The sequence below is a fragment of the Lytechinus variegatus genome, chromosome 12 (genome assembly GCF_018143015.1).
Source record: "Lytechinus variegatus isolate NC3 chromosome 12, Lvar_3.0, whole genome shotgun sequence".
NCBI lineage: Eukaryota > Metazoa > Echinodermata > Echinoidea > Temnopleuroida > Toxopneustidae > Lytechinus > Lytechinus variegatus.
In genome coordinates, this window is record NC_054751.1 from 22261903 (window position 1) to 22288477 (window position 26575).

At 36.2% G+C, this 26575-nt stretch overlaps 1 protein-coding gene across 18 annotated transcripts in view; it reads left to right on the plus strand.

Moving 5' to 3' along the window:
* LOC121424906 (cilia- and flagella-associated protein 46-like) overlaps positions 1-26575 on the plus strand; it is a 95981-nt gene that overhangs the window by 32174 nt on the left and 37232 nt on the right. For all 18 annotated transcript variants that reach the window (XM_041620772.1, XM_041620776.1, XM_041620773.1 and 15 more), the window contains 23 exons: positions 70-201; positions 833-953; positions 1312-1435; positions 9038-9187; positions 9971-10124; positions 10549-10682; positions 11190-11402; positions 11715-11961; positions 12492-12641; positions 13034-13144; positions 13512-13684; positions 14122-14253; positions 15101-15269; positions 16112-16285; positions 16872-16942; positions 17524-17599; positions 17865-17972; positions 18703-18865; positions 19764-19883; positions 21196-21431; positions 23761-23985; positions 25109-25174; positions 25793-25941. In XM_041620772.1, the coding sequence (XP_041476706.1) occupies positions 70-201; positions 833-953; positions 1312-1435; positions 9038-9187; positions 9971-10124; positions 10549-10682; positions 11190-11402; positions 11715-11961; positions 12492-12641; positions 13034-13144; positions 13512-13684; positions 14122-14253; positions 15101-15269; positions 16112-16285; positions 16872-16942; positions 17524-17599; positions 17865-17972; positions 18703-18865; positions 19764-19883; positions 21196-21431; positions 23761-23985; positions 25109-25174; positions 25793-25941 (3398 nt within the window). The remainder of the gene's footprint in view (positions 1-69; positions 202-832; positions 954-1311; positions 1436-9037; positions 9188-9970; positions 10125-10548; positions 10683-11189; positions 11403-11714; positions 11962-12491; positions 12642-13033; positions 13145-13511; positions 13685-14121; positions 14254-15100; positions 15270-16111; positions 16286-16871; positions 16943-17523; positions 17600-17864; positions 17973-18702; positions 18866-19763; positions 19884-21195; positions 21432-23760; positions 23986-25108; positions 25175-25792; positions 25942-26575) is intronic.

Consider the following 26575-nt stretch of genomic DNA (forward strand, 5'->3'; position numbering starts at 1 on the left):
GTTCTTATCGGTGAGAATGTAGTGAATGTGAATTATTTGTACTGATCTTCACTGATTTTCTCTAAACAGGCCCTTGGCCTTGATGATGGAGGATTGTACCATGAACGTCTAGAGACATCACTTCATCGTCTTGAGTTGAGAGCTGAGTTATACAAACCACCAGAGAGATTGGAGGATCAGGCTGCTATGATTATTGAACAGGTATACATATGATAAATCGCTGTGTGGTTTCAGTACAATGTAGTTTGTGTTACCAGTACATCATATGGCTTGATAGTTAAGTGTTACAAATTATTGAATTGAAAATTAGTAACTGTTATTTTTAATGTGATTTGTCTTCCAGTTTTTGTATTTTCTAAGATTGGCATTATGTTGTTTTTTCACCCTGCAAGGTTCATTAACTAGAAAACATGTCTTTTGTGAAATAGTGATTTGTGTCATAATGATATGTGTTTAATTATGCATAAATGATATCAATATATTGTGAGATTAAATATATGATGAAAGACTAGTTCCTTGATTGAATGGGTGTATCCTGACAAGCTTTATGCATACAAGGCAATGAGGGTGTTTATATGCTGATATGTATAGACAAAAGCATACTAAGAATAATAATGCCATTTATAGATTGCTAGTATTTTCTCTGTGAAGTGACTTTGCAATAGGCCTGTCATTTCAGACACAGTAATTGAAGTTTTTATAGCTGCTTAATGTTATGTAGTTATCTTCCCTGATCGTTCCTTGGGTTGCTGGGGATAGAAGAATACGGAGTTGAGGAATAAGAGAGACTGCTAAATAACATCTTTTTTCCACTGTGATGTACTTTATACAGGCAAGAACTAGTGCTGATTCTGGTACCGTCCTAATGAAACGATCTCTGTTGGTCAAGGCTGGACAGGCGTTGTCTCCAGATGCCTTTATGCTGGTCTTAGAGAGTGAAAGAGCACCTAAAGGCAAGTAATGGGGTCATTCTTTATCTTAATTCATCATGGAATCATGGAGTAAAACATGTGAATCAATACTGGTGTCTTGAGGGAGACAAGAAATGTATATTTTATAGATGGGTGGTCTTTATTTATAAGCTCCTTACATGAATGACTTGACAAAGGGAAACTTATTTAAGTGTGGCATTTATAGAAGTGATCTCTATTTTGTCCTGTAAGTTTGGATCTTCCTTAGTTGTGTTTTCTTAAGTGCAACTTGTGTATTAATTAGGAATGTATCCATCAATTCATTTCACTCTTTCAAAAAATTCTTCATGTGATCAATAATTTTTCTGTATTTTAATGTCATCTTACCCCATCCAAACAGCCGGTGGACGAGGAGCTGATTCAATCATTGCTCAGCTTGGTGCCAAGGCCAGGAACTTCAAGAAGAGCACCAAGAAGGCCAATGGTCACATCAAGAGATTGGGCAGCGAGAATGAAAGGGAACGGTGAGTCCACTCAAAATGTTCAGTCATCAGTATTGGAAAATTTTGACAGCTATCTTCCTTTAGAGTGGAATGCATATTAATATGTTTTAAAGGGGAGGGGAAATGATTCTAAATTTGCTTAAAGGATAAGTGCTCCCATAGCAACTCAGCAGCAAATGCCTGACATGGAACACAACATAAAATCCAATTCTATCTCTAATACCTTCCCTCTTACATCTATGAATCAGAAACCCTATCATTCAGCAATCCTGTCGTCAGAAATTAAATCTTTTTTTTTCCTTTAAATGTAGCCATCGCTTAACCAATCACCGCAACCTCCAATCCACCGCATAGTTTGAGTGTTAGCATATACTTGTTAGAACAATTGTAGTCTGTGGTTATTGATCATTGGGAAGCTTAGCTGAACCATGCACATTATTTATCAAAATATCAGTCAGCCACCTGTCTTCTAGAAGTTTAGCTTAAAAAACTTTTTATATTGAATGATGAATATATTCTGCATATACTTGTGTCATGAATTTTTAGGGGTATCAAAATAAGTGCAGAAAGTTGCTAATAATTCATTTTATTTGTTTGTTTATTGTTACATATATGAATAATTGTAAAAGAATTTTAAAAGCAATTACATTTATCTATTAGTTATTTCCCTTTAAGGATAGCCAAGAATTGTAAAGAACATTCCAGGATGTCTTTTTATTATGCAGGCCTTGCCTATTTAAAGGCCAAGGAGTTGTATTGTTATTTCTGAATAGAGATTAGGAACAATAGGCTTAGCTATGTTATTGACACACTGTTGATTTCAATGAGGTCATTCAAGAGTGTTCTGGATTTTGACTGCTCCTGAAAGGAGAAAGTTTTTTTAAAAGAAAATGCTAGAACCTTCCTTAATAGTGAGTTCTAGAAGAATAGCTGCAAATTAGTATAAAAGCTGTAGATTTTTCAAGATGATCATCACATCATCACATCATATTAGATCACACCATCACATCATATGAGAGCAGGAGATCACATCACATCATATGAGATCACTTCACCAGATCAGATCAGAGCAGTTTATGCATCAATGAACTGTTTGCAGTTATTTTGAGAAATTATCAGTTCTCATCGAGATCATCAACATCATCAACCTGTTCAATGAACACGCTTCAACCCATGGATTGCTGAAATTGACTGTTAATCATCATCAACATCGTCTTCACGGACATTTCAACTCGTTGCAGTGACTGTTATTATTCATCGGACTTCAACATCAGTTTCATCATCGCCATCATTGTGAATTTTCGCCAGTCAACTGGGATTTTTATCATTTGGATTATTACTTGGATATAGCATCATCACTTCGGGATTTTACATCGGACACTTCAAGAGATTTATGTAAGATCATTATTTGTTTTATTTATGTATAATTATTTCCTGTAATAAAAAAAAGAGGAAATTAAACACAAAGAAGAAATTAAACACTTGTTATTTGTTGCAGTATCGTAACAAATAATTTTGGGGGCTTGTCCGGGAAACGAAAACCAAATTTGTATAAGCCAATTTGAAACAAAAGCCAATTTGAATTGGAAACATTTTGGAAATTTTTGGAAAGTTCTAGAATATACTGTACTGTGTTATTACTTGCTTGTATTTGTGTATATTCACTATGGCTACATTTGATGTTGAAGAATTTCTTGCAATGACAGAATTGTCATATGATCATTTGAAGTCACTGAAGAAAGATGATTTGATAACAGTTTGTGATCATTTGGGTGTATCTCTAGCCCCAGGTTTAAAGAAGGCAGAGATAATTGACTTGTTAGCTAGTCACATGAAGCTTACAGAGGAATCTGAAACTTCTATCAATATTTCAGATGATGCTCAGATCCAACTAGCAAATATTGAATTGGAAAAGGAGAAAATCAACCTTGAAAAGGAGAAAATAAACATTGAAAAGGAAAGAATCAGAGAAAACATTGAAATGGAGAAAATGAGATTGGAGTACCAGTTAAAGTTGAAAGAAATGGAGTTAGCTCATGCAAATACTAATACTAACTCTGTTAAAGATAAATCTCCCCAAGGCTTTGATGTGGCGAAAAATATTCGCCTTGTGCCAAAATTTGATGAAGAGGGAGTTGATACATATTTTGTGTCATTTGAAAAAGTGGCCAAGAGACTGAATTGGCCCGAGGAATACTGGACTCTTCTCCTCCAAAGTGTTTTTGTTGGAAAGGCTGCAAAAGTCTATTCTTCGCTCTCTGAAACGCAATCATGTGACTATGCTACAGTGAAAGAAACAATTCTCAATGCATATGAGTTGGTACCAGAAGCGTACAGACATAAATTTAGGAACATGCAAAGACAGACAGGCCAGACGTATGTTGAATTTGCTAGGGAACAAGAAATGATGTTCGATAAGTGGTACAGATCACTGAAAGTTGACAAAGATTTTGTTCACCTTAGGGAAGTTGTCCTCCTAGAAGAATTCAAAAAGAGTCTTCCTTTTGGCATTAAATCTCACTTAGATGACCATAGAGTTACTGAAGTCAGTAAAGCAGCCATAGTAGCTGATGAATTTGAGGTCACACATAAGGGTAGTGGAGATAGGCCTCCTTTCAAGAATTATTGGAAAAAGAAAGGTAAAGGGTCATTTGAATCCCACAATAAACCTAGTGAGGGAAAATATGCAAGCAAGGACAAAGACACTAACAAGAATCAGGCTAGTGGGGGCACAGAATCAACCAAAAGGTCTGAGAGTCGTAGTTCCAAAATTTGTACTCATTGTCATAAATCGGGACATTTGAAAGAATCATGTTGGAAATTGGTTGGAATGCCAACCAAAACTAAGAAAGACATGGGTTTTGTCAAGCAAACAAGTGTTCCCTCGATGGAGTTTGTTCCATCAGAGCCCAATCGAGATGTTGAGAGTGTTTCTCTGGTATTTGCTGATAAAGTCAAACAGGTTGATGAAACTTTTAGAAGTTTTTTGCATGATGGTGAAGTATCCCCTTGTTCGACTGGTGCTGCTGGTAGGTCAGTGGTGATCCTTAGGGATACAGGGGCTGCACAGTCCCTGATGGTGCCAGGGGATTCGGCTCTTCCTCCGGAGAGTTCAGAGAATGCCAACGTCTTAGTTCAAGGTATTGGCCCAAATTTCATGTCGGTTCCTTTGCATAAGGTCGACTTAAAGTGTGACCTAGTTAGTGGTCCTGTGACTGTTGGTGTCGTTCCAGAATTACCCATGAAAGGTGTTGATTTCTTGTTAGGTAACGACTTGGCTGGAGATAAAGTTGTTGCATCTCCAGTGGTTTCGGAAAAGCCCGTTGAGGTAGCTGAAACTGAATTGTTGCAGGAAGATTTTCCAGGGATTTTCCCGGATTGTGTTGTTACTAGGTCTCAGACTCGTAGAGCTGAAAAGGATGATGCGGAATCTGCTGATGTAGAGGAGAGTACTGATGTCTGGTTAGCTGAAACCTTTTTCAAGGATTTGAATGGGGATAGTGTTGAAGGCTCTGTTGCTAACAATGATAGTTTGTTTAGTAAATCCTCCCTAGTACAGGCACAACAGGCAGACCCAGAATTAAAAAGCTTGTCACAGAAAGCATGTTCTGAGGCTGAGGCTGATAAGGTTCCTGAGTGCTTTTATGTCAAAGATGACATTTTGATGAGGAAATGGAGACCTCCCCGGAGACCAGCTGATGAAGATTGGTGTATAATTCACCAGGTTGTAGTTCCTCCTTGTTACCGCACAGATATTCTGAAAATGGCTCATGAGTTACCTATGGCAGGTCATGTCGGTATTCGGAAGACAGAAGATAGAATTATGAGGCATTTCTATTGGCCTAAGATGCACAAAGATGTTGTGCATTTCTGTAAGACATGTCACACATGTCAGATTATTGGTAAGGCACAGCCTTCTATCAAGCCTGCTCCATTGATACCCATTCCTGCATTTGATGAACCTTTTACTAGGGTTCTTGTTGATTGTGTCGGACCCTTACCCAGAACGAGGTCGGGTCACAGATTTCTCCTGACGATTATGGACTTGTCTACACGGTTTCCAGAGGCGATACCTTTGAGGAGTATCACTGCAAAGACAGTGGTGCAGGCGTTAGTGCAGTTTTTCACTAGGTATGGTCTGCCCAAGGAAATTCAATCTGATCAAGGGTCAAATTTCATGTCAGGAATATTTCAGCAAGTTATGAAGGAGTTGGGAATAAAGCAGATCAAGTCCTCTGCTTATCACCCACAGTCCCAAGGAGCGTTAGAACGCTATCATCAGACTTTGAAGACCATGATTAGGGCTTATTGTGAAGACTATCCCGATGACTGGGATAAAGGGATCTCATTCCTACTGTTTGCAACTAGGGATTCCCCGAATGAGTCCACAGGTTTCAGTCCATTTGAATTGGTCTATGGTCATGAGGTTAGGGGTCCTCTAAAGCTTATCAAAGAGAGGTTTATGGTTCAGAATGATGATGTAAACCTTCTAGACTATGTGTCAAAGTTTAGAGAAAGGCTCTCAAAAGCTTGTGATGTGGCTAAGGAACACTTGAAAGAGTCGCAGGGAAAAATGAAAGCTCAAGCTGACAAAAATGCAAAAGAGCGAAGTTTCAAGCCTGGAGACAAAGTGTTAGTGTTGTTGCCTTTGCAAGGTGAGCCCTTGAAAGCTAGGTTTAGTGGTCCCTACATAGTCAAAAAGAAATTGAATGATGTCAACTATGTGATCAGTACCCCTGATCGAAGAAAGTCTCAAAGAGTTTGTCATGTAAACATGTTGAAAGAATACTTTGAGCGAGAGGCTAGTCAGCCAATAGGTACAACACAGGTTAAAGAAGAAGAAAAACATGTATATGTACATGAAGAAGAATGTTATGGAAAGACAGATAATGAATTGTCTTATACAGATGTATCCAAGAACGAACCATGTGGTGTAAAGTTGTCTAACTCAGAGATGTTAGGAAACATGGATGAGGCATTAAAACACCTGCCTGAAGATCAGAGAAATGATATATCTGGCCTGTTAAGAGAATATGAGAATGTATGTAAAGACAAACCAGGTCGTACACCTTTAACTGTACATGACGTAGACGTAGGTGATGTAAGACCTATCAAACAGAATCCTTATAGGCTCAATCCAAGCAAGTTGGAAATGGTGAATAAGGAAATACAGTTTATGTTAGATAATGACATAATCGAACCGAGTCAGAGTAGTTGGAGTTCTCCCATTGTAATGGTTCCAAAGCCAGACGGCTCTCAGAGATTTTGCATTGATTACCGAAAGGTAAATGCAGTAACTAAGACTGACTCGTATCCAATTCCTAGGTTAGAAGATTGTATTGATAGGGTTGGAAATTCTGCCTATATCACAAAGATAGACTTGCTTAAAGGATATTGGCAAGTGCCACTGACTGACCGAGCCAAAGAGATATCAGCCTTTGTTACACCTGAAGGCTTGTTTCAATGCAAAGTCATGCCTTTTGGAATGAAAAATGCACCAGCAACCTTCCAAAGGTTGACAAATCAAGTGATTGCCGGACTTGACAATTGTGTCGTATACATAGACGACATCCTAGTATACAGTGATACTTGGAATGATCATCTGAATCATTTGCGAGCACTGTTTGACAGGCTGGACAAAGCCAATCTAGTAGTGAATCTGATGAAGAGTGAATTTGCCAAGGCAAAGGTCACATATCTTGGTCATGTGGTTGGTCAAGGGCAAGTGCTACCAAGAGAAGCCAAGATACAAGCTATCTTAGACTTCCCAATTCCCACAACTAAGAAAGAATTGCTCAGATTCTTAGGTATGAGTGGCTTCTACAGGAAATTTGTTCCAAATTTCAGTACAGTGGTTAGTCCTCTGACAAACCTGCTGAAGGCAAAAGTAAAATATGTTTGGTCTGACGAATGTCAAAGATCATTTGAGAAATTAAAGGCCATTTTGGTGAATGAGCCTGTTTTGGCAGCTCCAAACTTCACAAAGCCATTCAAAGTAGCTATTGATGCATGTGATGTTGGAGTAGGAGCAGTATTGCTCCAAGAAGATGAAGAAGGCATCGAAAAACCAGTGTGCTACTTCTCTAAGAAACTCAATCGGTTTCAAAAGAAATACTCAACTATTGAAAAAGAGGCCCTGAGTCTCGTACTAGCCCTTCAGCAGTTTGAGGTGTATCTAACCAATGGAGAGATTACAGTCTATACAGATCATAATCCTCTTGTGTTTTTGGAGAAATTCAAAACAAAGAATCAAAGACTGTATAGATGGAGCCTAATGCTCCAACCATTCCCTTTGAAAATTGTACACATAAAGGGAAAGAATAATGTAATTGCTGATGCTCTATCAAGAGTATAAAAAGTGAAATTATTCATGATTTTGACCAAGTGTGTCATTTGAAGAAAACATCTTTGATGTTCATTTATTTTAACATGTTCGTTAAGTACTATATCTTTGTACACGATAACTGTAAATGATTTATCAAGATGACTTTGAGCAGTTAAAAGAAAAAAAAGTAATCTTAAAGAAACCTTTACTACGGTAAAGCTTTCTTTTCCCCGGTGGGGGAGGTGTTACATATATGAATAATTGTAAAAGAATTTTAAAAGCAATTACATTTATCTATTAGTTATTTCCCTTTAAGGATAGCCAAGAATTGTAAAGAACATTCCAGGATGTCTTTTTATTATGCAGGCCTTGCCTATTTAAAGGCCAAGGAGTTGTATTGTTATTTCTGAATAGAGATTAGGAACAATAGGCTTAGCTATGTTATTGACACACTGTTGATTTCAATGAGGTCATTCAAGAGTGTTCTGGATTTTGACTGCTCCTGAAAGGAGAAAGTTTTTTTTAAAGAAAATGCTAGAACCTTCCTTAATAGTGAGTTCTAGAAGAATAGCTGCAAATTAGTATAAAAGCTGCAGATTTTTCAAGATGATCATCACATCATCACATCATATTAGATCACACCATCACATCATATGAGAGCAGGAGATCACATCACATCATATGAGATCACTTCACCAGATCAGATCAGAGCAGTTTATGCATCAATGAACTGTTTGCAGTTATTTTGAGAAATTATCAGTTCTCATCGAGATCATCAACATCATCAACCTGTTCAATGAACACGCTTCAACCCATGGATTGCTGAAATTGACTGTTAATCATCATCAACATCGTCTTCACGGACATTTCAACTCGTTACAGTGACTGTTATTATTCATCGGACTTCAACATCAGTTTCATCATCGCCATCATTGTGAATTTTCGCCAGTCAACTGGGATTTTTATCATTTGGATTATTACTTGGATATAGCATCATCACTTCGGGATTTTACATCGGACACTTCAAGAGATTTATGTAAGATCATTATTTGTTTTATTTATGTATAATTATTTCCTGTAACAAAAAAAAAGAGGAAATTAAACACAAAGAAGAAATTAAACACTTGTTATTTGTTGCAGTATCGTAACATTATATACAGTTTTCACTAGTGTTAAGATATACTTTTTTTGGTGTATACTTATTGTGGCTTTTCTTTGTATTCATACATTGAGGAATGAAAGAATCTTGAATCTTGAAATTCAACTTTATAAATAATTCTGATATCTCTTTTTTTCAGGGCTCGTCTTTGGGGAGATCTGGCAAAGACTGCTCGTAAGCAAGAGGTTTGGGATATATGTCGCGTCGCAGCCCGCTTCTGTCTTCTCTATGATGATGATCGTTGGAGCAAACCTCAGTCTCCTACCAGGCCGGATACACGGCAAGAGAAGTAAGTATTCTATCAATAATACAAATGTGACAGATTATAGAAATGACTTAGCTCAATTGTTTCTATGTCATTGTGCGCTTGTTTAATTTCATGATGAATTTTTGCACAGTATATTACTATTAAATTGGTTGAGTAAATTGAAAATGTGAATATCAAAAGGACTCCAGTCCATCTCTTGACCGTTTGAATTAAACATTAGAAGTTGTTGCTTGTACACAAGCCCATCTTGTGCGTAATTTGTGTTATGGAATTTTACCCAGAAAGCTTGAATGAATGAAAAGCCAACCTACTCTTCTTTGGACAAGCATAGGAAATATTTTGTTTTCCTCAGTTAACTTGAAATGAAGTGTCATAGACTTTGGTCATTCTCATGAAAATGAGAATGAAAAAAAAAAAATGAAAATTCTTATTTTATTTTTTGAAATGAAATCTGAAAAAAAGAAATACTCAGAAAATTCTTTTTGCCCAATTGATGGTGGTCCCGGCAGCCACTATGTGGCAGGAGATTGACGGAGCTCTATCTCTTGAATCATTAAAGACAAAACATGACAGCAGTAACTCGCATCTTTCAAGGTCTTTTTATCTAACACGGTTGGGGCTTGAACTACCGACCTCCCGGTTGTGAGACGGACGCTCTGCCAACTGAGCCAGCACACCGGTTTATATTCAGATACTTAATTCATTTCAGTTTTTTTACCAGCACCATATGCTGTTGCATTACTACAGATCCCCTTTAAACAACCAATTATCACCAAATTATCAATATATACTTGTGTGTTGTAGTGCTAGTGTTGCCAGTGATCATCCACCGACTTCTGAGACGCCAACGAATCGTACTAAGAAGTCTCAGAGTACAGTGTCTTCTGAACCAGTTCTGGGGCTGTCGGACAAGGATCTTATCCGCATGCTTGCTGAGGTGCATTTTCTCAATTCAGAGGTGAGCATCATTGGTATTTTTTCAGACTTCTTTGTTCTGTTCATGTAGTGCTGAAAATCAGTGTCATATAGTGGTAAAGTCATAATGAATACAGTTATCTTTGTATTTGTGGTAGCTGTATCCCATAGCCTGTAGTTGAAAGGAATCTGTAAACTTAAAAGTAGATTTTTTTCCGGAATTCATTGACCATGGGAATTAAGTATTTAAAGAAATTTAAAGTGATATCCACAAGTGAAATATCATTTTGGAAGGATGTACCATATATTGACATATCCCTTTATACTTTTCACCATTCCAAAATTGATCTTTGATTGATGTAATATTTCTTATTGATTTATATACTTAAAGGTTGCATTATTTCACATCATTTTGATATTTCTCAGCCTTATTACTCATCTAAGTCATGTCTGTTCTTTTCTTGTAGGCATTGATTCATCTTTTGAGGTCAGAGGGTGTGGAGATGTATAACAAACCTATTCCACCGGTTGATAAAAGAAAACATCCCAAGGGGTACATACCAAAGAAACCTGAGGAAGATCCAGATTGGATTGACTATTGGTAGGTCTATAGTGAACAAGTGATAATAATGATGGGGCTAGGGATGATGATGATGGTGGTGACAAGGATGATGATGATGGTGGTGGTGACGATGGTGATGATGATGATGGTGATAGTGATGATGGTGGTGGTGGTGACGATGATGATGATGATGGTGGTGGTGATGATGATGATGGTGGTGGTGACGACGATGATGATGATGATGGTGGTGGTGACGATGGTGATGGTGAGATGATCATGATGATGATCATGATGATGATGAGGATGATGACGAAGATAGAGCTGATGGTCAATGGGAGCTTGAGGTGATAATGGAGATATTGATCAAGCGAAAGAAAATGATGATTGTAATGTTTATTATTATAATGATTAAATTCAAATATGCATATTACATCATATAGAATATATTGATGGGTACTTGATACTTGAACCCCCATGACAAGTATGTAAACATCATGCATTGTAGACGAGCAAATTGAAACTTTAAATCTTGTTGATATTCTGCAGTGAGTTCATCAATGATCTGACGGCATCCTCCACCAAAGGTTTCCTGCGTGCTGCTGAACTTGGTGTAACCCTCAATGAGTCTTGGATTGTGTGTAGTGCTGCTTCATACTTCTGGAATTACACCAATCATGTGATGACGGAGAACAGACACAGAGAGTTGGTTCCTTCCTTTACATCCCTTCTTCAGGCCATGAAACAAGTTGGCCATTCCAGGTAGGGAATCAACATAGTTGGCCAAAAAAAAACCCAGATATGTTTAACATTATTTTAATGAATGTATTGTTTATGAAATACATAAAGTTGTGTAGGATTTTTTTGTTGAAATTTGATTTCCAAAATGAATTTGATGAAAGATAAAGAGTGGAGAAAATCCCAACATATTTTCAAAATCAGATGTAAGCTAGTAATGAAAAATTATCATTAAAATTTGTCCAGAAATTCATTTTTTTTGTTGCTTATGGTATATTGAAAAAGAAAATCATAATTGAAACAATGTCATGTGGATGATTTCGTCCCCTAACACAGTGAAACGGTCCTCCTGGTGAACCTATGCAATGCTTTGGCTGTAGGCCTGATCCTCCCCTGGATACCCCACCCTGACTCGGCTGAGCCTGACCAACCCACTCCACACCAGGGGAAAGGCAAGGGGGGTAAGGACCCAGACCCGTCCCCAAGGAAGGCCAAGTCAGTGGCCAGCCATACCAGTGGTAAGAGTAAGATGGTACTGGCAGTGGATCCAGATGGAAGCAATGACATCAAACAAGCCTTGGAGGTAAGATCATGGCTGGTTTTGCAAGTGATTTGTTGTTGATTTTCTCTTGCAACTGGCATAAGCTACTGAAATCCGATTGGCTAATTGCAAATTTTGAAAATTATGAACAAAATATGATATGGAATGCTCACAAGGGATGATATTTACCTGAATTCCTGTGCTTTCAAGTCATTTAGGTTTATATTTTGGACTCATGATCGACACAATGCTCATTCCACTATAGCTATATATGGAGCTGATTTTGAATTATCTGATTCATTGTAACTAGCATCTTGGATGTATGATATTTGTGTGATCTGAGTTTTGTACTTGTAAATATGTTTCATTTTGTATACAATTTTTTTTCTCAATTGTGGGTGTAAAAATTGTGGAACTTAAATTTGGACATGTTGTCTTCATTATGAATATTGTCCTTGCATCACCGTTTCTTTCTCATTGCTTTTCTCCCATCCCTCTTTCTGTTTTTCCTGCTTTTCTTTGATGTATGTATGTTTCTATATCACGCTCTTCTTTACCTGCCTGACCCACAGGTATGCGATTATGCTATAGCAGTAACCAACGGGACAAGACCACTGGACCTGGTACCCATCGCGATCCGTCATCCTCTCCTCATCACATGGGTCAGAGTCAAGCAGCTCATTAGCCAACAGATCCAGAAGAGTCTTGGTACTGAAGATGAGGTAAAAATATGTCTATCAGGTCCCCGTTGCATAAAATTTACCATTATGGTAACCTTGCCATCTGATAGTAACTTGTATGGAATCCTTGGTTCTGATTGGTTGTTGATCAGTGTTACCTTGGTAGTTACCATTGGATAGCAAAGTTGCCATAATAGTCACTTTTATACAACAGGGCCTAGATGATCCTCATAGAGTTTTATGATTTGTATGACATGCTTTACTAAAACAGCAGTGCTTCCTTTAAGCAAGACTGCTCCATTCCATTCACAAATTGAGGTCAATGGTAAAGACAGTAACATTTCGACATTTCCAGAAAAGTCTGTGTTTTAGGATTTTAGTGCTTAGAATCATTGCTAATATATTTAATTTGATGATATTATTGTTCGACTTAGAACAACATGGAAGGCCAGCGACCTTTGACCCGATGTCTGGTTGCATTAGAGATGCTTACCTTGAATGGGAACGGCATCATGGACTTCAAAGAAGCACCCTCTCTCAATGATGTAAGTATCTTAAGACATTTTTTTTCTCCAAGGAAAGATTAAGACCCAATATGTACCCCCATTCAAAATGGTCCACTTGAAAATTTTCCACTTATGCTAAGAAAATAGCTGGTTGGTAATTAAAGAAACCCTAGTTTTCTTTTGGGATCTAATCTTGAGATTGAATTATCTTATCCTATGCTTTCTATAAATGAGATTCTTATTAACCAATTGCACTCTTGTTAGAATTTAGGACCCTTTGGCAGTTGTCTGTGGCTCATAATAGTTCCAGAATATCAATATCAACGCATTAGGCATCAGGGTTATGCTATTTGAAGCCATAATATCAATTGTACCTACAATGTATAAAATAATTCCCTTTTTGCAGTTGAGCAACCTGGTGGAGCAGTGCCAGTGGCCTGACCCATCGGTTGAGCTCCAGGTCTGGTCCCGTCTGGCTTACCTTGCTTATAAGTCCAGGAACCATTCCCTTGTGATGCGCTGTGCTGCTAAAGCCATGGCCTTTGATGGGATCCCTATCAAGCATCGTAGACTTGATGAGTGAGTGATTAATTTTTTTTGCGTTATTCCTTTGTAATAAGTTTGTTTCATGGTTATGCAATTCTGTGTTAATATCAAAAGGAAGTCTGCAGACAGGACTATGTGTTTACTTGCTTTGCTTGTACATATTGAGCCATTGAGGAGGTATTTGTACCCCTCATGTGTTCACAACACATTTGTTTTCTTTGTGTTTTTATCTACTGCTTTTACAATATTCTACAAACTTAAAATGTGCATTCCATCTGCCTATTACAAAGTGTTGATACTAAATTTTAACTGCCAACACTGACTTTCTTGAGCAATTTTGATAGATAATGAATTTCAATGACATTTTATTTGGATAGATGAAGTAGCAAACTGTTAAAATTAGGTTTCCTTTTAAAAGTTGCATTTTCTTTCATCTTAAAGCTATGTATTTCTTCTTTCCTGTATGGCAGGCACAAACAGATGGTATGGTACGAGATGTTGAGCTATGCTAGCTGTGTGCTTGGCCAGAGTCATGTACGTAGCATGGATGGTAATAATGCTGTGCGTAGATCAGCCATGGAAGCCTTCCTCTACAGTGCAAGGTAAGTACTGACTTGGTACATGATGGGGGTGTGTATATAAATTAGGTTTTTTACAAGCATGCATTAAATAGTATGCAAATAGCGAATAGGCATGAGTGCGATGGTGCGAGATTTCACGTAAGGTGAAAGAAAGATGCTCTATTCAACAAGGCGTTAGCGGAGTTGAATAGAGTGTTTCTTTCTTGCACGAATATGAATATTCGCTATTTGTGTTTTACAATACGTAGGAATCCTGCGAAAATATGAACAAAATGAGGGGTTTTCTCTGCAGTAATCTATGAAAAGGGAGCAAATATATTGAAAGCCAAAAGCAAAATCCCAGAAGCGCACATACTAGGGCAACATTGCGCATTTAGCCAGCAGCAGGCCTTAGTAGGCGTTGTACAATATACAATCATGGGTGCACATTGTTCCTTATGTGATCTATCTGCACTTGAGTTGAGGCTGTGTTCAACAGTGGGTTGAACACAGCCTTAATGAAGGTGGATAGAATTTATAATGGATGAATGATGACATGCATCACGCTTTCTGCAACGACTCTTTTCAATTGCCTCATTTGATATATACAAAAGGAATAGGTACAATTTCAAATGTAAGTAGGCCTATGTCCGATGACTCTTTTTGTTAAATGTTCATTACTACTCAAACTAACCAATTTATTATTTATTATTTATATGAGAATATAAAAGGTATCAAATGTGAGAAGTTAGTTTCATGATGCCGAGTGAGTCAGAAAAAAATCTTAATACCTCAAAAATAGATCAATTGGATTTCATGTTTATGAAACATATTTATGCTTGCCATTGTAATTAACATCTTTCTCTGTATATTTGTTTATGTAATGCAGATATGGAAGGAAGGCCAATAACTATGACCTTGTGATTACAGCAGCGAGACGTTACTGGAATTCATGCTTAGTCTTGATATCAGAACCTTTAGAACGTCAGCTCCTCAAAGAACCTCTTACATCCATTTTAGAATGCATCAATGCCACTTACAAGAAAGATGTGAAAGTGGTGAGTTGTTACTTGTGCATGTGTTGAATACTCAGAGAGTGCTATTTTTTTATAAGACCTGAAGAAAATAGAATCTTATTTCATGTTCCCAAAGGCTGCTTTTGTATTTATTCATACATTTCGAGATACAATCTTCTATCGTTACAAAATCAATAAAAAAAAACACAAGTTGGCTTTTTCACATTGAGCTATTGATTGGAATTTAAATTTAAATTTGGAAGGTAGTGAGTTAATTCGTACTAGTCTAAACCCTTGTTTGATATTCTGGTAATATATTTGCCCTTTTCAATGAAAAAAATTGTTATTCAATGTTAGCGTGCAAGCCACCATTCTAAACAAATGAAACAAAGCCCTTTGGTTTGCCTGGAGCAAATTCATTATAGAATGTTGGCACTTGTTATTTCTGATAAAAAACACATGACCATCCTATGTGTAGTTTATACTTTCCTCTGTGTTTTATTTGAAAATGAGATATAAGAGGCAAATGAAAAGAGATAAGGTTGTTTCCTCTTCATATTCAAAGTCTAATGATAATAATGATAATAATATTGGTATATTTACCCAGAGTAGCCACTTCATTTCCGAAAACTGTTCTCCCAGCCCTGCTATTATTATTACCCGGCTAAGCTAGGCTACCGATTCAGGTGCACACAGCTTTTTGAGGGATTATTTCATACTGGTACCCATTTACCTCACCTGGGTTGAGTGCAGCACAGTGTGGATAAATTTCTTGCAGAAGGAAAACACACCACGGCTATGATTCAAACCCACTACCCTCTGATGATAATACCCCCAGAGATGAGCTTTCTGATCATATATTAATGCTCTCATTCTGTTAACAGAAAACTGATGATAGTGACGATGAGGGTGATGACGGAGGAGCCCCAACCCCTCGTACCGTCACATCTATGACAACCTTACCTCCATCCACTGTCGACATCTTATCAGATCCTGAAGATGATGTGACCCTTAGAGCTGCTATATATGGGGTGCTCTTCCAAGCCTATGCTGATCAGGTAATATATATATATATAATGGGGCAATTTCGTAGAATAATTTTTTTTTGTAAGTTGGAATCCCATTTCTGAAGATGATGTGACCCTTAGAGCTGCTATATATGGGGTGCTCTTCCAAGCCTATGCTGATCAGGTAATATATATATATAATGGGGCAATTTCGTAGAATAATTTTTTTTTGTAAGTTGGAATCCCATTTTACTCTGTTCTTACTTTACTACATGAACTGCCTTGGCTGCTCAAACCATTAATATATATATTTAATGATTTTCTTTAGAACTAGAAAAACAGGGACACAGAGTTTCAGGCAGTTACTACATGTGGGTTTGACATTCATAATTTCTGGAATTTCTCAATTGTAAAATAGAGCAATTGACAGATGACCTTTCTTGTAAATAAAGTGCATCTAGCACATACACTGATTTTAGTGTAATACCATAACATCAAATCATGACAAACACATGTAAACAATTAGTTCACTTTAAAGTAACATTTTTTCACTGGAAAAATGACTCCATAATTTTATTTTTGTATTTGTGTCCATTTTGGAAATCATAATGGTTATTTATATATTTTCTTTTGATAGGGAGAATGGGAGGCAGCCTTAGCAGCGATGGACAAAGCGGTGAATGACATGCCAAGAACCAGACATCGATTGTAAGCCCTTCAGCTTCTTTCCCCTTGTCATTATGAACAATTCAAATTTCCTTGGCTCTGTAACATGAAGTGTAGCAATTGATTTTGGAGCTGATTTCTACAATTGGCTGCATTGATTATTATGTATGATCATCGCGAAAATCAGTCTCATGATCAAATGTATGCTGTTTTTTAAAATGGCCCTAGTCTCTGAAATAATTCTCTCTAGTCTAAGTGAGTTCATAGTAGTAAAATATTTATTTTGTTTTATACTTCATAATATCATGAGTTTAAAATTTGGTGTCCAACAAGTTTTTGTCTCGTCTCAAAATCTATCTTCTTGTCTTCTTGAATTCATAGAAAGATACAAGTTGTACATTAGTGACGATTTTCTGTAACTTTTTGATATTTGTTGTAAGAAAACAATAAAACAAATATAAATGTTTTTTCCATTTCATTGTACAGTAATGAAGAGATGAAAATGTAATTACGAGTGGCATCCTTACATGTACTTCTTGTCCAAGCTCTATCAAATTTCAGAGGAAATATCATGGGTTCTTGAATACCATGTACCATTGTGATAATTCATATTTTTCTTACAGGTTAATCTTCAAGCACCGTCTTATGGTGAAGGCACAACTAGGCCGAGACATTCATGTCGATATTGCTAAATTCAGGGTAAGAATATGTATAGTAATATCTCAGAAGTTGCTTTAATATGTCAAAAGCTGTTAAGATAAGAAGTGAAATATTTGAAAATAATATTGTTCAAAGAATACGTAAAATATAATTTCATGATGACGATGCTTAATAATGATGAGATACTTTGAAAATTAAGATGATGATACCAAATTTTTTTATTATAAATTTCTGAAAAGTGAAATCACTTTTGTAAGTATTTGTATATTTCATTATAATAATTTTTTTTTATTCTATATTACAGGATGAAAGTGAAGACTATGTAGCCTTGATGTGGTATAAGGTAGCTAAGTGCTCCAAGGATCAGTTTGAGCAGCTTACTGCTTATCAGAATGCTATCGAGGCATTGAGGGTAAGTAATCTTTGCTTTTCGGAGTCTTTATTAAAACACTTACGTGTTGGGATGATCATCATGTGGGCAAAAGATATTATAAATTGATCATGAATCACTTATAAACTCAGTCATATATGAAGATAAACTGTTGTATGTTTTCTAGTAATACTCATTGAAAATCTGTGTTTCAGTTCACTGTGTAGTACATTTTTATCTGGTCAATTACATATAATATTCAACTTTTTTTCAATATACCTCTGACTCCCTTTTCTCTGTAGTTACTTTACTTTACAAGCTTAGTCATGATATTTTGAGAGAATGCATAAGAAAAGACAGGTCATTTCAGGAAGACCCCACTTGAAGGGGTCAGATGTACAAATTTACATAATTGCACATTTGTAAATTTTATTTGCGGACATTTTTTTTTGTTAATGAATATTACAGCCTGAATTATTCTGGTCATCTTAACAAACTGTTTCCAAACATATGCCCAATGTGTCACAAATTTCTGACATGAGCTGTAAAAATTTTCAGCAGATTTGGTAATCCTAACTTTAAGAATTCTCCTTTTATTATTCCCTCGCCAAATAAAGTTTGAAAATCGAACTACTTCCTCAGTTTTTAACCAATTTTCATGAAACTTGGAACACATGTTGTTATAATGACTAGTTTTCTAAGAGACTTTACCCATTTTATTTTTTGAAAACATGACTACTATGAATTTAACATATGTTTCTTTTCCATATAGTCTCCGTCTAGCGATTGGCAGAAGGTTGAGTACTTGATGGAGTTTGCCGAGTGGCTCTATCTTAATGAGTTCCCTCTACAGGATTGTATGGATCAACTTGAATGGGCTGCTGATATCCTTCTTAACATGAAGATCAGAACTCGCAGTGCAAAGAAAAGTGCAGGTAAGAGAAAATAATAAAAAGGTGTATTGTAATATTCTTTTGAATACGTTTCACTTCATTAAATTATTGTAATTAACCCTAAAGAGACTGGACGTCATGAGGGTTTTGCAGAAAGCTCCCTGAATTAAAAATTGTCACTGAAAATGTCTAGGGGATCCCCTCCATCCTTTGAGACTCAACTCAAGTGTATGTTCTCCCGATTCATCATCTCCTTACCTTTGCACACACAATATATGAAGAATTTTCACTCACTGGGGAGCATTCCAGCATGGAAACTGTTCTTTATAAGGGAGCACCTTGCTCGACAAGCCTAAGCTTTTTTAGGTGCTACCCATTTTTTAACCTTTTGTACATTTTATATTGTAACTTACGAAATGAATCAAAATTTTAAAAATGTCTTGAACCATTCCACTTACATTTCTGAGAAAACAACTTTACTTCTGAATCATGCATTGTACCTGGATTGAGAGTGTCAAATGCTGATTGATCTCTTGCCATTGGGTGCTAATACTGCATGAGATGAATCTTTAATACTGGAAGATATAGGCCCGTAAACTTAAGAAACATAAAATTCTGACACTTAGCTTTCCATAATTTTAGCACAGAGTTAGACCATGGTCTAAGTTAAACTTGACTTCAGAATACGGGCCTTAATCTAGAGGCTGAAGAATAATTTAACAAATTTTAATGGTGTTAATTAATTTAAGATATGAAATATATGAATTATGCATTTTCAAGTAAATCATACAATTTGAAATATCAAATACTGCTAAAAATATATCGAATGGAAAATGCAATAATGAATCAATAATTGATGCAAGGGATTCTTTTAGAAGTAAGAAAAATTAAATACAATTTTTTTTTTCTCTCCCCACAAAAAACAACAACTTGATGGTAGGATCTGAAAGAGGTAAGAAGAAGAAGTCTAAGAGGTCATCTAAGGTCAATACTCCTGTCATAGCAGAGATACAGCAACCTTCTCCTGCTCCTACTGATAATAAGACTGTGGATACTATGGGTGAGTTGATCTTATTGTTGAAAACTATTCTGGAGCAATGGTATTCAGATAGAAGCAAGTTAATACAGCAAAAGCACATTAAAAATGATAATACACTTTTTTCTATCACTGATAAAGAAAGAAATTTCCTGTTGGTTTTCGGCTCTTTGATTAATCCCAATATGTATTTCATTTATTTGTTTATTTTTTTAATATTATTATTAATATTATTTTAATTTATTAATAATTATTATTATTATTATTGTTACTATGTTTATTATTATGTGTGTAATATAATTTCATCGTGGTAAAGTATCTATTTTAAATAATTTGTAAGTAAATTGTTCCTGCATTTACAATTGTTTTACTTCATGTGTTTTTTTATGAAGTTTCATGTAATCAAATCATATTAACTTTGCTGTGATGATCTTTCATGTATTTTTTTATGATTGGTGCTATTATTAATGTAAGGTCTCATTCAAAAAGCATTTTCTTCTTCTTCTTAGTGTTATAAAAGATAAGAGAAAATATTTTTCTTCAATAAGATCTTAAATGTAATAATAAGAGATACATTCATTTCATTGATTCTCCATTAAAATGTCAATTTAATCAAATTAAATAATTACAATAATTATGTGATGCAAAATACAAAATGATATCTATTTGATTGAAGGATTGAAATAATTATTTATTACCAATGAAATTTAAGGCAATCCTGTAAACTATCAAAGCACCTGAAAGTATGGATAAAACAGAACTACCCTACATGTTCTTCAAACTGGTTTTGACTGGTTTGAAAAAGAAATAGGTCATCCAACTTGACAGGTGTGCTTGATTGACATTTTGTATATTACAGGAAATTCTTTGGTGTAACTTACTAAGTGAGTCATGTAATTAACAATCTGAATCTCAAACTACAAGATATCTACATGATGTTTATGCATAACTCTTGAGAAATAAACTCTGAAGAATTTGATTGGAAAAATTTGTAAACAAGGAGGAATGTGTAATTTACAATCAGAGAGCCAAAAGGAGCATGGTATTAGTAGATTAGATTTAGATAGTTTTTCCATATTACCAGGAAGGATTGGATATAAATTTAAATTTCATAAACTTTGATTTATGAGTCACTCAGGCACAGGCTCAATGAATATTTTGAAAATGTATTAAATTGAAGAAGAAAAAAGGAAACTTCAAAACTGTCACTATAAATTTGACTTATCATTTTATCATTGTTTTCCAATTATTATAAAAGAACATCCCGTATATTTGTTATCAAGATTTTTTATTAGGTGTATCTTTTTTATATCATTTTGTTTTTGTATGCATGTAGAGAGTGGTGATGCTGATGGAAATGAATCGTCTCGTTACATACCAGTCCAAAAGACCTCCGTCATCGGTCTCTCTGCATCCAATCTTGACCTTAGCGTGGAGGAGATCACCAGTGCTAAGATTCTAGAGCATCTTATCCGCATCCACACCATGCTAGCTGTGGTTGCTGGGCGGGGCACTGATGCCCATAGCAACTACTGTATCCTGGCTTGGGGATTTCTTTCCAGACTTATGCAGGTTGGTTATATTTCAGTCATGATGAAAATAGAAAGAATTTTTTTTTGTGTGTGTGTGATTTTTGTATGTACTGATTTACATCTTTAACCCTAAATAGACTGGGCTATTTCAACGCCTAAGAAGACGTGCGATCGCGAAAATTGGCACACACGTTACCCATGGCATTATCTACAAAACTATAACATCAAATTCTGCAAAAAAATCTCATGTCTCATTAATTATGCTAATTTTTGCGTAAAATCATAAATTTGCTCTAATTAATAAAATAATGCCCCTGAAATGGTAATTTTTGTTTCACATACTCTAGATAGGCATCTGATCAAATTTATTTAAAAAAAAAATTGTAACATCACATTTATTTTTTCATGTATTCTATTGTTTTCTAAATTTCCTATGTATTCCCTTGTTTTTCGACTTTGTGTTTTTATTGTTCTTTTCAATGGAATTGTCAGGAACTTTATTTTGACCATAAAAAAAGATAAAATTAGTTTATTCTAAGCATTAAAAGCAAAAATAATGATACATTTATGAATTTTGGCTAAAAACACTATTTGCATTGGATTTGTACACAAATTCACTTTTTTGATTAATTTTGGGTCTGCATACGCTTACGAAATGTTGCGTAATTTCGGAACCGCGTACCTGGGGGTTACAATTTTGGTCTCGAAAGTTGCACGAGACTTGAAAGTAAAAAGTCAGTGAGCGACGCGGTCATAAAATATTCAGAGTTGCTAATTTTCCGGATTTTTCCGGAATTCCGGATTTTTTCCTTTGCTGAAAAATATTCCGGAAAAAAAAATCGATTGTCAAAGTGAAATCCGTAAAAATTTCCCCTCCAAATCTTGTCACGGAGTTCGCTACGGAGAGCGCAATTTCAATTTTGGATGGCCAATTTGCGCAGACGGAAAATTATTAGCGTTGTGCGCAGCATGAAGTTTAGCTGGTACTGTACTTGCACGGTACGCGCGAGCAATACATTGTAGCAGTTGCAAACGCCGCCCTATACCCTGCAGGGATACGGGTGTCAGCGCTATCCCAGTCGGGCGATCGCCCGGTAGAACCGCTCGAAGCACGGCCCGGTGTGGCTGCAATTGCCTGCTGCTGCGTGAGTGATTGGTTGTCTGCCGCGGGATTTCAGCTGAAAACCTATTTGCTACCATGAAATATATGTTCTCTGGTGCGTATTCATCAATTCATATGTGTGAACTATCCATCATTTTGATAGAAATTGTGATTTATGGATTTTCAATAGTATAGGATTGTCTTGTTGATGAGTACAGTGAGTGAAAAAGGGCACCCCAGCTGCTACATACACCCGTCCCGAGTCGCACCCATGGCCGCAGCATTTTAACCCGCAGCAGGTTAACCCGTACCGTAATGAGTACGGGTTACATGATTTTTTTTTTTTGAGCACCTTTCTTGCCTATGATATGAAGTTTATTATGTCATTAATTATTTGTTATGTACTACTGTAGATTAATGATTTCAGCCCTCTAAAGAATAAGAAAACGTTCCAGCTTCAGGGGCTTCGCCCTTGACCCCGCCAGGGGCCCTGGGCGGGCCCCTGGACCCCCGGCCTGGGTTTTCAGGATTTTTTTGAGCTATCAGTTAGCATCTCTGAATATTATGCCGTGGATTTATTGCGAAAAATGTCGAGGGGGGGTGCAGAATCAGCCCCCCCAGTCTTTTTAGGGTTAAGGCTTATCATTTTAATATGATCAAACATATTAAGTCATAAATTCTATTGTATATGAAAGCTGTATTGGCATTTGCAATTGGCAATTAAAAACCATTTCTAGATTTTTTTTCTTTCATACAGAAGTCAAAGGTATTTTTTTTGGGACCATTTTCTACTTTTTCAAAATCAATGTTTTGTCAATAAAATCTGAATAAAACAGAGGAAATTAGCAAAACGCATGAACAAACAGAACTGATATCGAAAAAAAAAGGGAAAACAAAACCTAAAAGGTACAAACAAAGCAAAAAATCAAATAGGCCTTGTTCAAGCCAAATACAATTAGAGAATACAAATGTACACATAAGCTCTCTGACTGCATGTAGAATGAAGAAAGATGCCAAAAAACGGTCGAAAAGCTTTAATATGTCACCATTCAGGATCACCTTGGTGTATTTTATTCCTCTGTTGAGTTTTCAATGATTTGATTATGAGCTATTTTTCTAAACAAATATATAATTTTTCTTTGCTTTTTGTAATTTAAACAAGTGTTATTGTTGAAATAAACTTTTTCTTCCAAAGCTACAAAAAAAGGGTGAAATAAGAAGAACCGTTGTGATGTATCCCTGAATAAAATATTTTGTTTGCTATTAGGTATCCATCACATCTGCTGGGCAGGTTGCCAAGGAGCTAGCCAAAGCTGCAGCAGCCAATGAACAAGCAGCTACCAAGGGATCCGCCAAGGGGAAGAAAGGTGGAGACAAGGGTAAAGGAGCCAAGGAGCAGGAGCCAGTGAAGGAGAAACCCAAGAGGAAAGGACCCATTGATGCGGTACCGACTAGCCCTGAAGAATGGGCTGGTTATGATGTTCCAGATGAGGTAGACTGTCAGGAATTATCTATGTTATTGTTTACTTGTATTGTGATAGAAAACGTAGTACTCAGATAATTGGTTTGAACGGGCAGTCATTCTTAGACCTAACCCATACCCATCTGTTAGAAAACTGTTAGATGTGTGTAAAGGGATGGTTCTGATGTTCAGAGGAGGATGTGGAGCGTTGTGGTCCAGTGGATTAGTTTCCGTACTATGAAATAGGGTCGTGGGTTTGAATCCCAGCCATGGCTTAATTTCCTTCGTTAAGAAATTTATCCACATTGTGCTGCACTTGACCCAGGTGAGGTGAATTGGTACCCAGTAGCTATTCCACCACAAACTGTCTGCTCTGTTTCGATGCCCACTGTAGCGTAAATAATTCACTTCAAGAAAATATAAAGATACGGGATGAAACTTTGGAACCTGAACTTTTGAACAAAGACACCAGTAAATAATTTGCTCTCCTTGTAGGTGCACTTATTGCTGGTTTTAAAAAAGCTTTTCTTTAAATGTGTTTTCTGCAAAACTAACTTTCGCATCGAAGTGCGCAGAGAGGACGGTTCGTGGTGCGTGCGACGATGTGATACCAAATATCAAAGCGCAATTGAGTATATGCACATCATAACTGCGCTATATAAATGGATATCATTATTATTATTATTATTATGAGGCATGATTTCATGCATCCGCTTTGAAGAAACTTGTATATTTTATTAGGAGGGACGGTGGAGGAGGGGAGATACTCAGATCTGTTTTGAACATTGATGTCTGCTTAAGTATCCTATATACATTCCCATCTTCAAGGGCCATATTTTTAGAAGAAATATCGTATCACTCTTCCATTGAAATTATGAATTATCGATGTGCCCTTTTGCAACATGGGTGAGAATATCATACTGAAAACATGTAGGTCATGATAGAAAATTTGACTGTACCCACATATGATATGATAACTGATGATACCCTTATGATTTGCCTTATATTTTTATGATTGCAGTCAAAATTCATATAATTCCTTTCCAAGATTCCACATTTTCTTGACAGTTTACAACTATAGTTTGCCTTTATAAAGAGTGTTGATATCTTGATTGATTTATTTTTTTAACATTCTCTACATTCAATGATACAGATCAGAGAAGCCTTTAAACATGATCCTTCAGGAGAGAGCATTAACAAGGCTTCTATCCTCAAACCGGTAAGTTAAATCATTATTCGCTGTCCTGTTATTTTCATTATTTAGTTTTCAAACAAATTGAATGACATTGTGAAGACATTCATTGATTGGATTTTTTTATGAACAACCATTGAAATGAGTTCACTTTAATAGAATGTTAAAGGCTTAGTGGGAAATTTTAAATAATATGAAGACATTTCATGCTTACACCCATTTTAGAAGAGTGATTACATACAAATGAAAACAAAACCTATGCTAAAAAAAAACATTTGAAATATAATAAATGATAATATATGAACAATGCACATGAAAGGATTTCAAATATCCATGCCCAAGTTAAAACAAGTTATAAAGAGTTTGATTGAGGTCAAGTGTTAAGAATTGAAAGAATTGAAATATCTAAGAGTGGGGGGGAAGAAGAAACAAAATAAGAATCAGGAAATATAGAAGATGAAGTGGTTCTTTTTTTCTGGAAAAGAAAGAGCAGTGAAGAGTCACTAGGGAAAATATAAATGTGAAATGAGCAGGAGAAAAGAAAAACAAACAAACATGCACTGAACTTTTGATAGGGGACAGGAGTTTGACAAAATTTTGTTTACTCACTTGAACTTGCCTGTATTTCTGTGTTCTTTCTTTCAGACATTGACCATGTACTATCTGGAGACGTTAGTGAGGGAGCTGAGAGCAGCTAACTTCAGCCATCTTGTTTTTCCTGCTCTCAACATGGCTGAGGTCATAGCAAGAGACATCGTCATCTCAGAGACATCAGCAAAGACATATCGTCTTATGTAAGATATCATCACTTCATTCAATTCATTGACACAAATACTGTCAACTTGAAATTTTTGTAATTTTGATAATGTTTTTGCACACAAGACTATTTAAGCCTTTAAACCGATAGGCCGGAATAAGCCTACAGCCATGTGACTTCAAAAACATGGATTCTAAATGTCAGGTGATCTTTTAAAAATGACGTCATCTTTCTAGTACGTGTAGGAATATTTAGTTGATAATTTCAGTCAAGATCGGCAATGATTTAAGAAGGATTTAGCATAAAAAATGGCCAAAATCTGCCACTTTTTTGTGGTTGCTCGTGTCGTATGTGCGGCAACGCACAGTGTAATACGTGGCGAGTCACGTGCTTACTATGGGGAAGCAATTGGTATATGTGACTTTGGTGAAAACAGTGATTTTGAGCCCAAAACAGACACTAAATTTGATATTTCTGTTTGTAGACTAGGTCTACGAGAAGCTGAAAACAACTTCAGCCAGCTCGGTCCAGGTACTAGCTGGGGGAAGATGCCGTTGGGTCTCGAATCATGGGAGTTTGTGAATGTGGTCGATATACGCAAATAATTCAGGTTATAGGTCACCGCCGCCCCTAATAATTAAGGGTTAAGCCATTGAGTTCTAGATGACTCA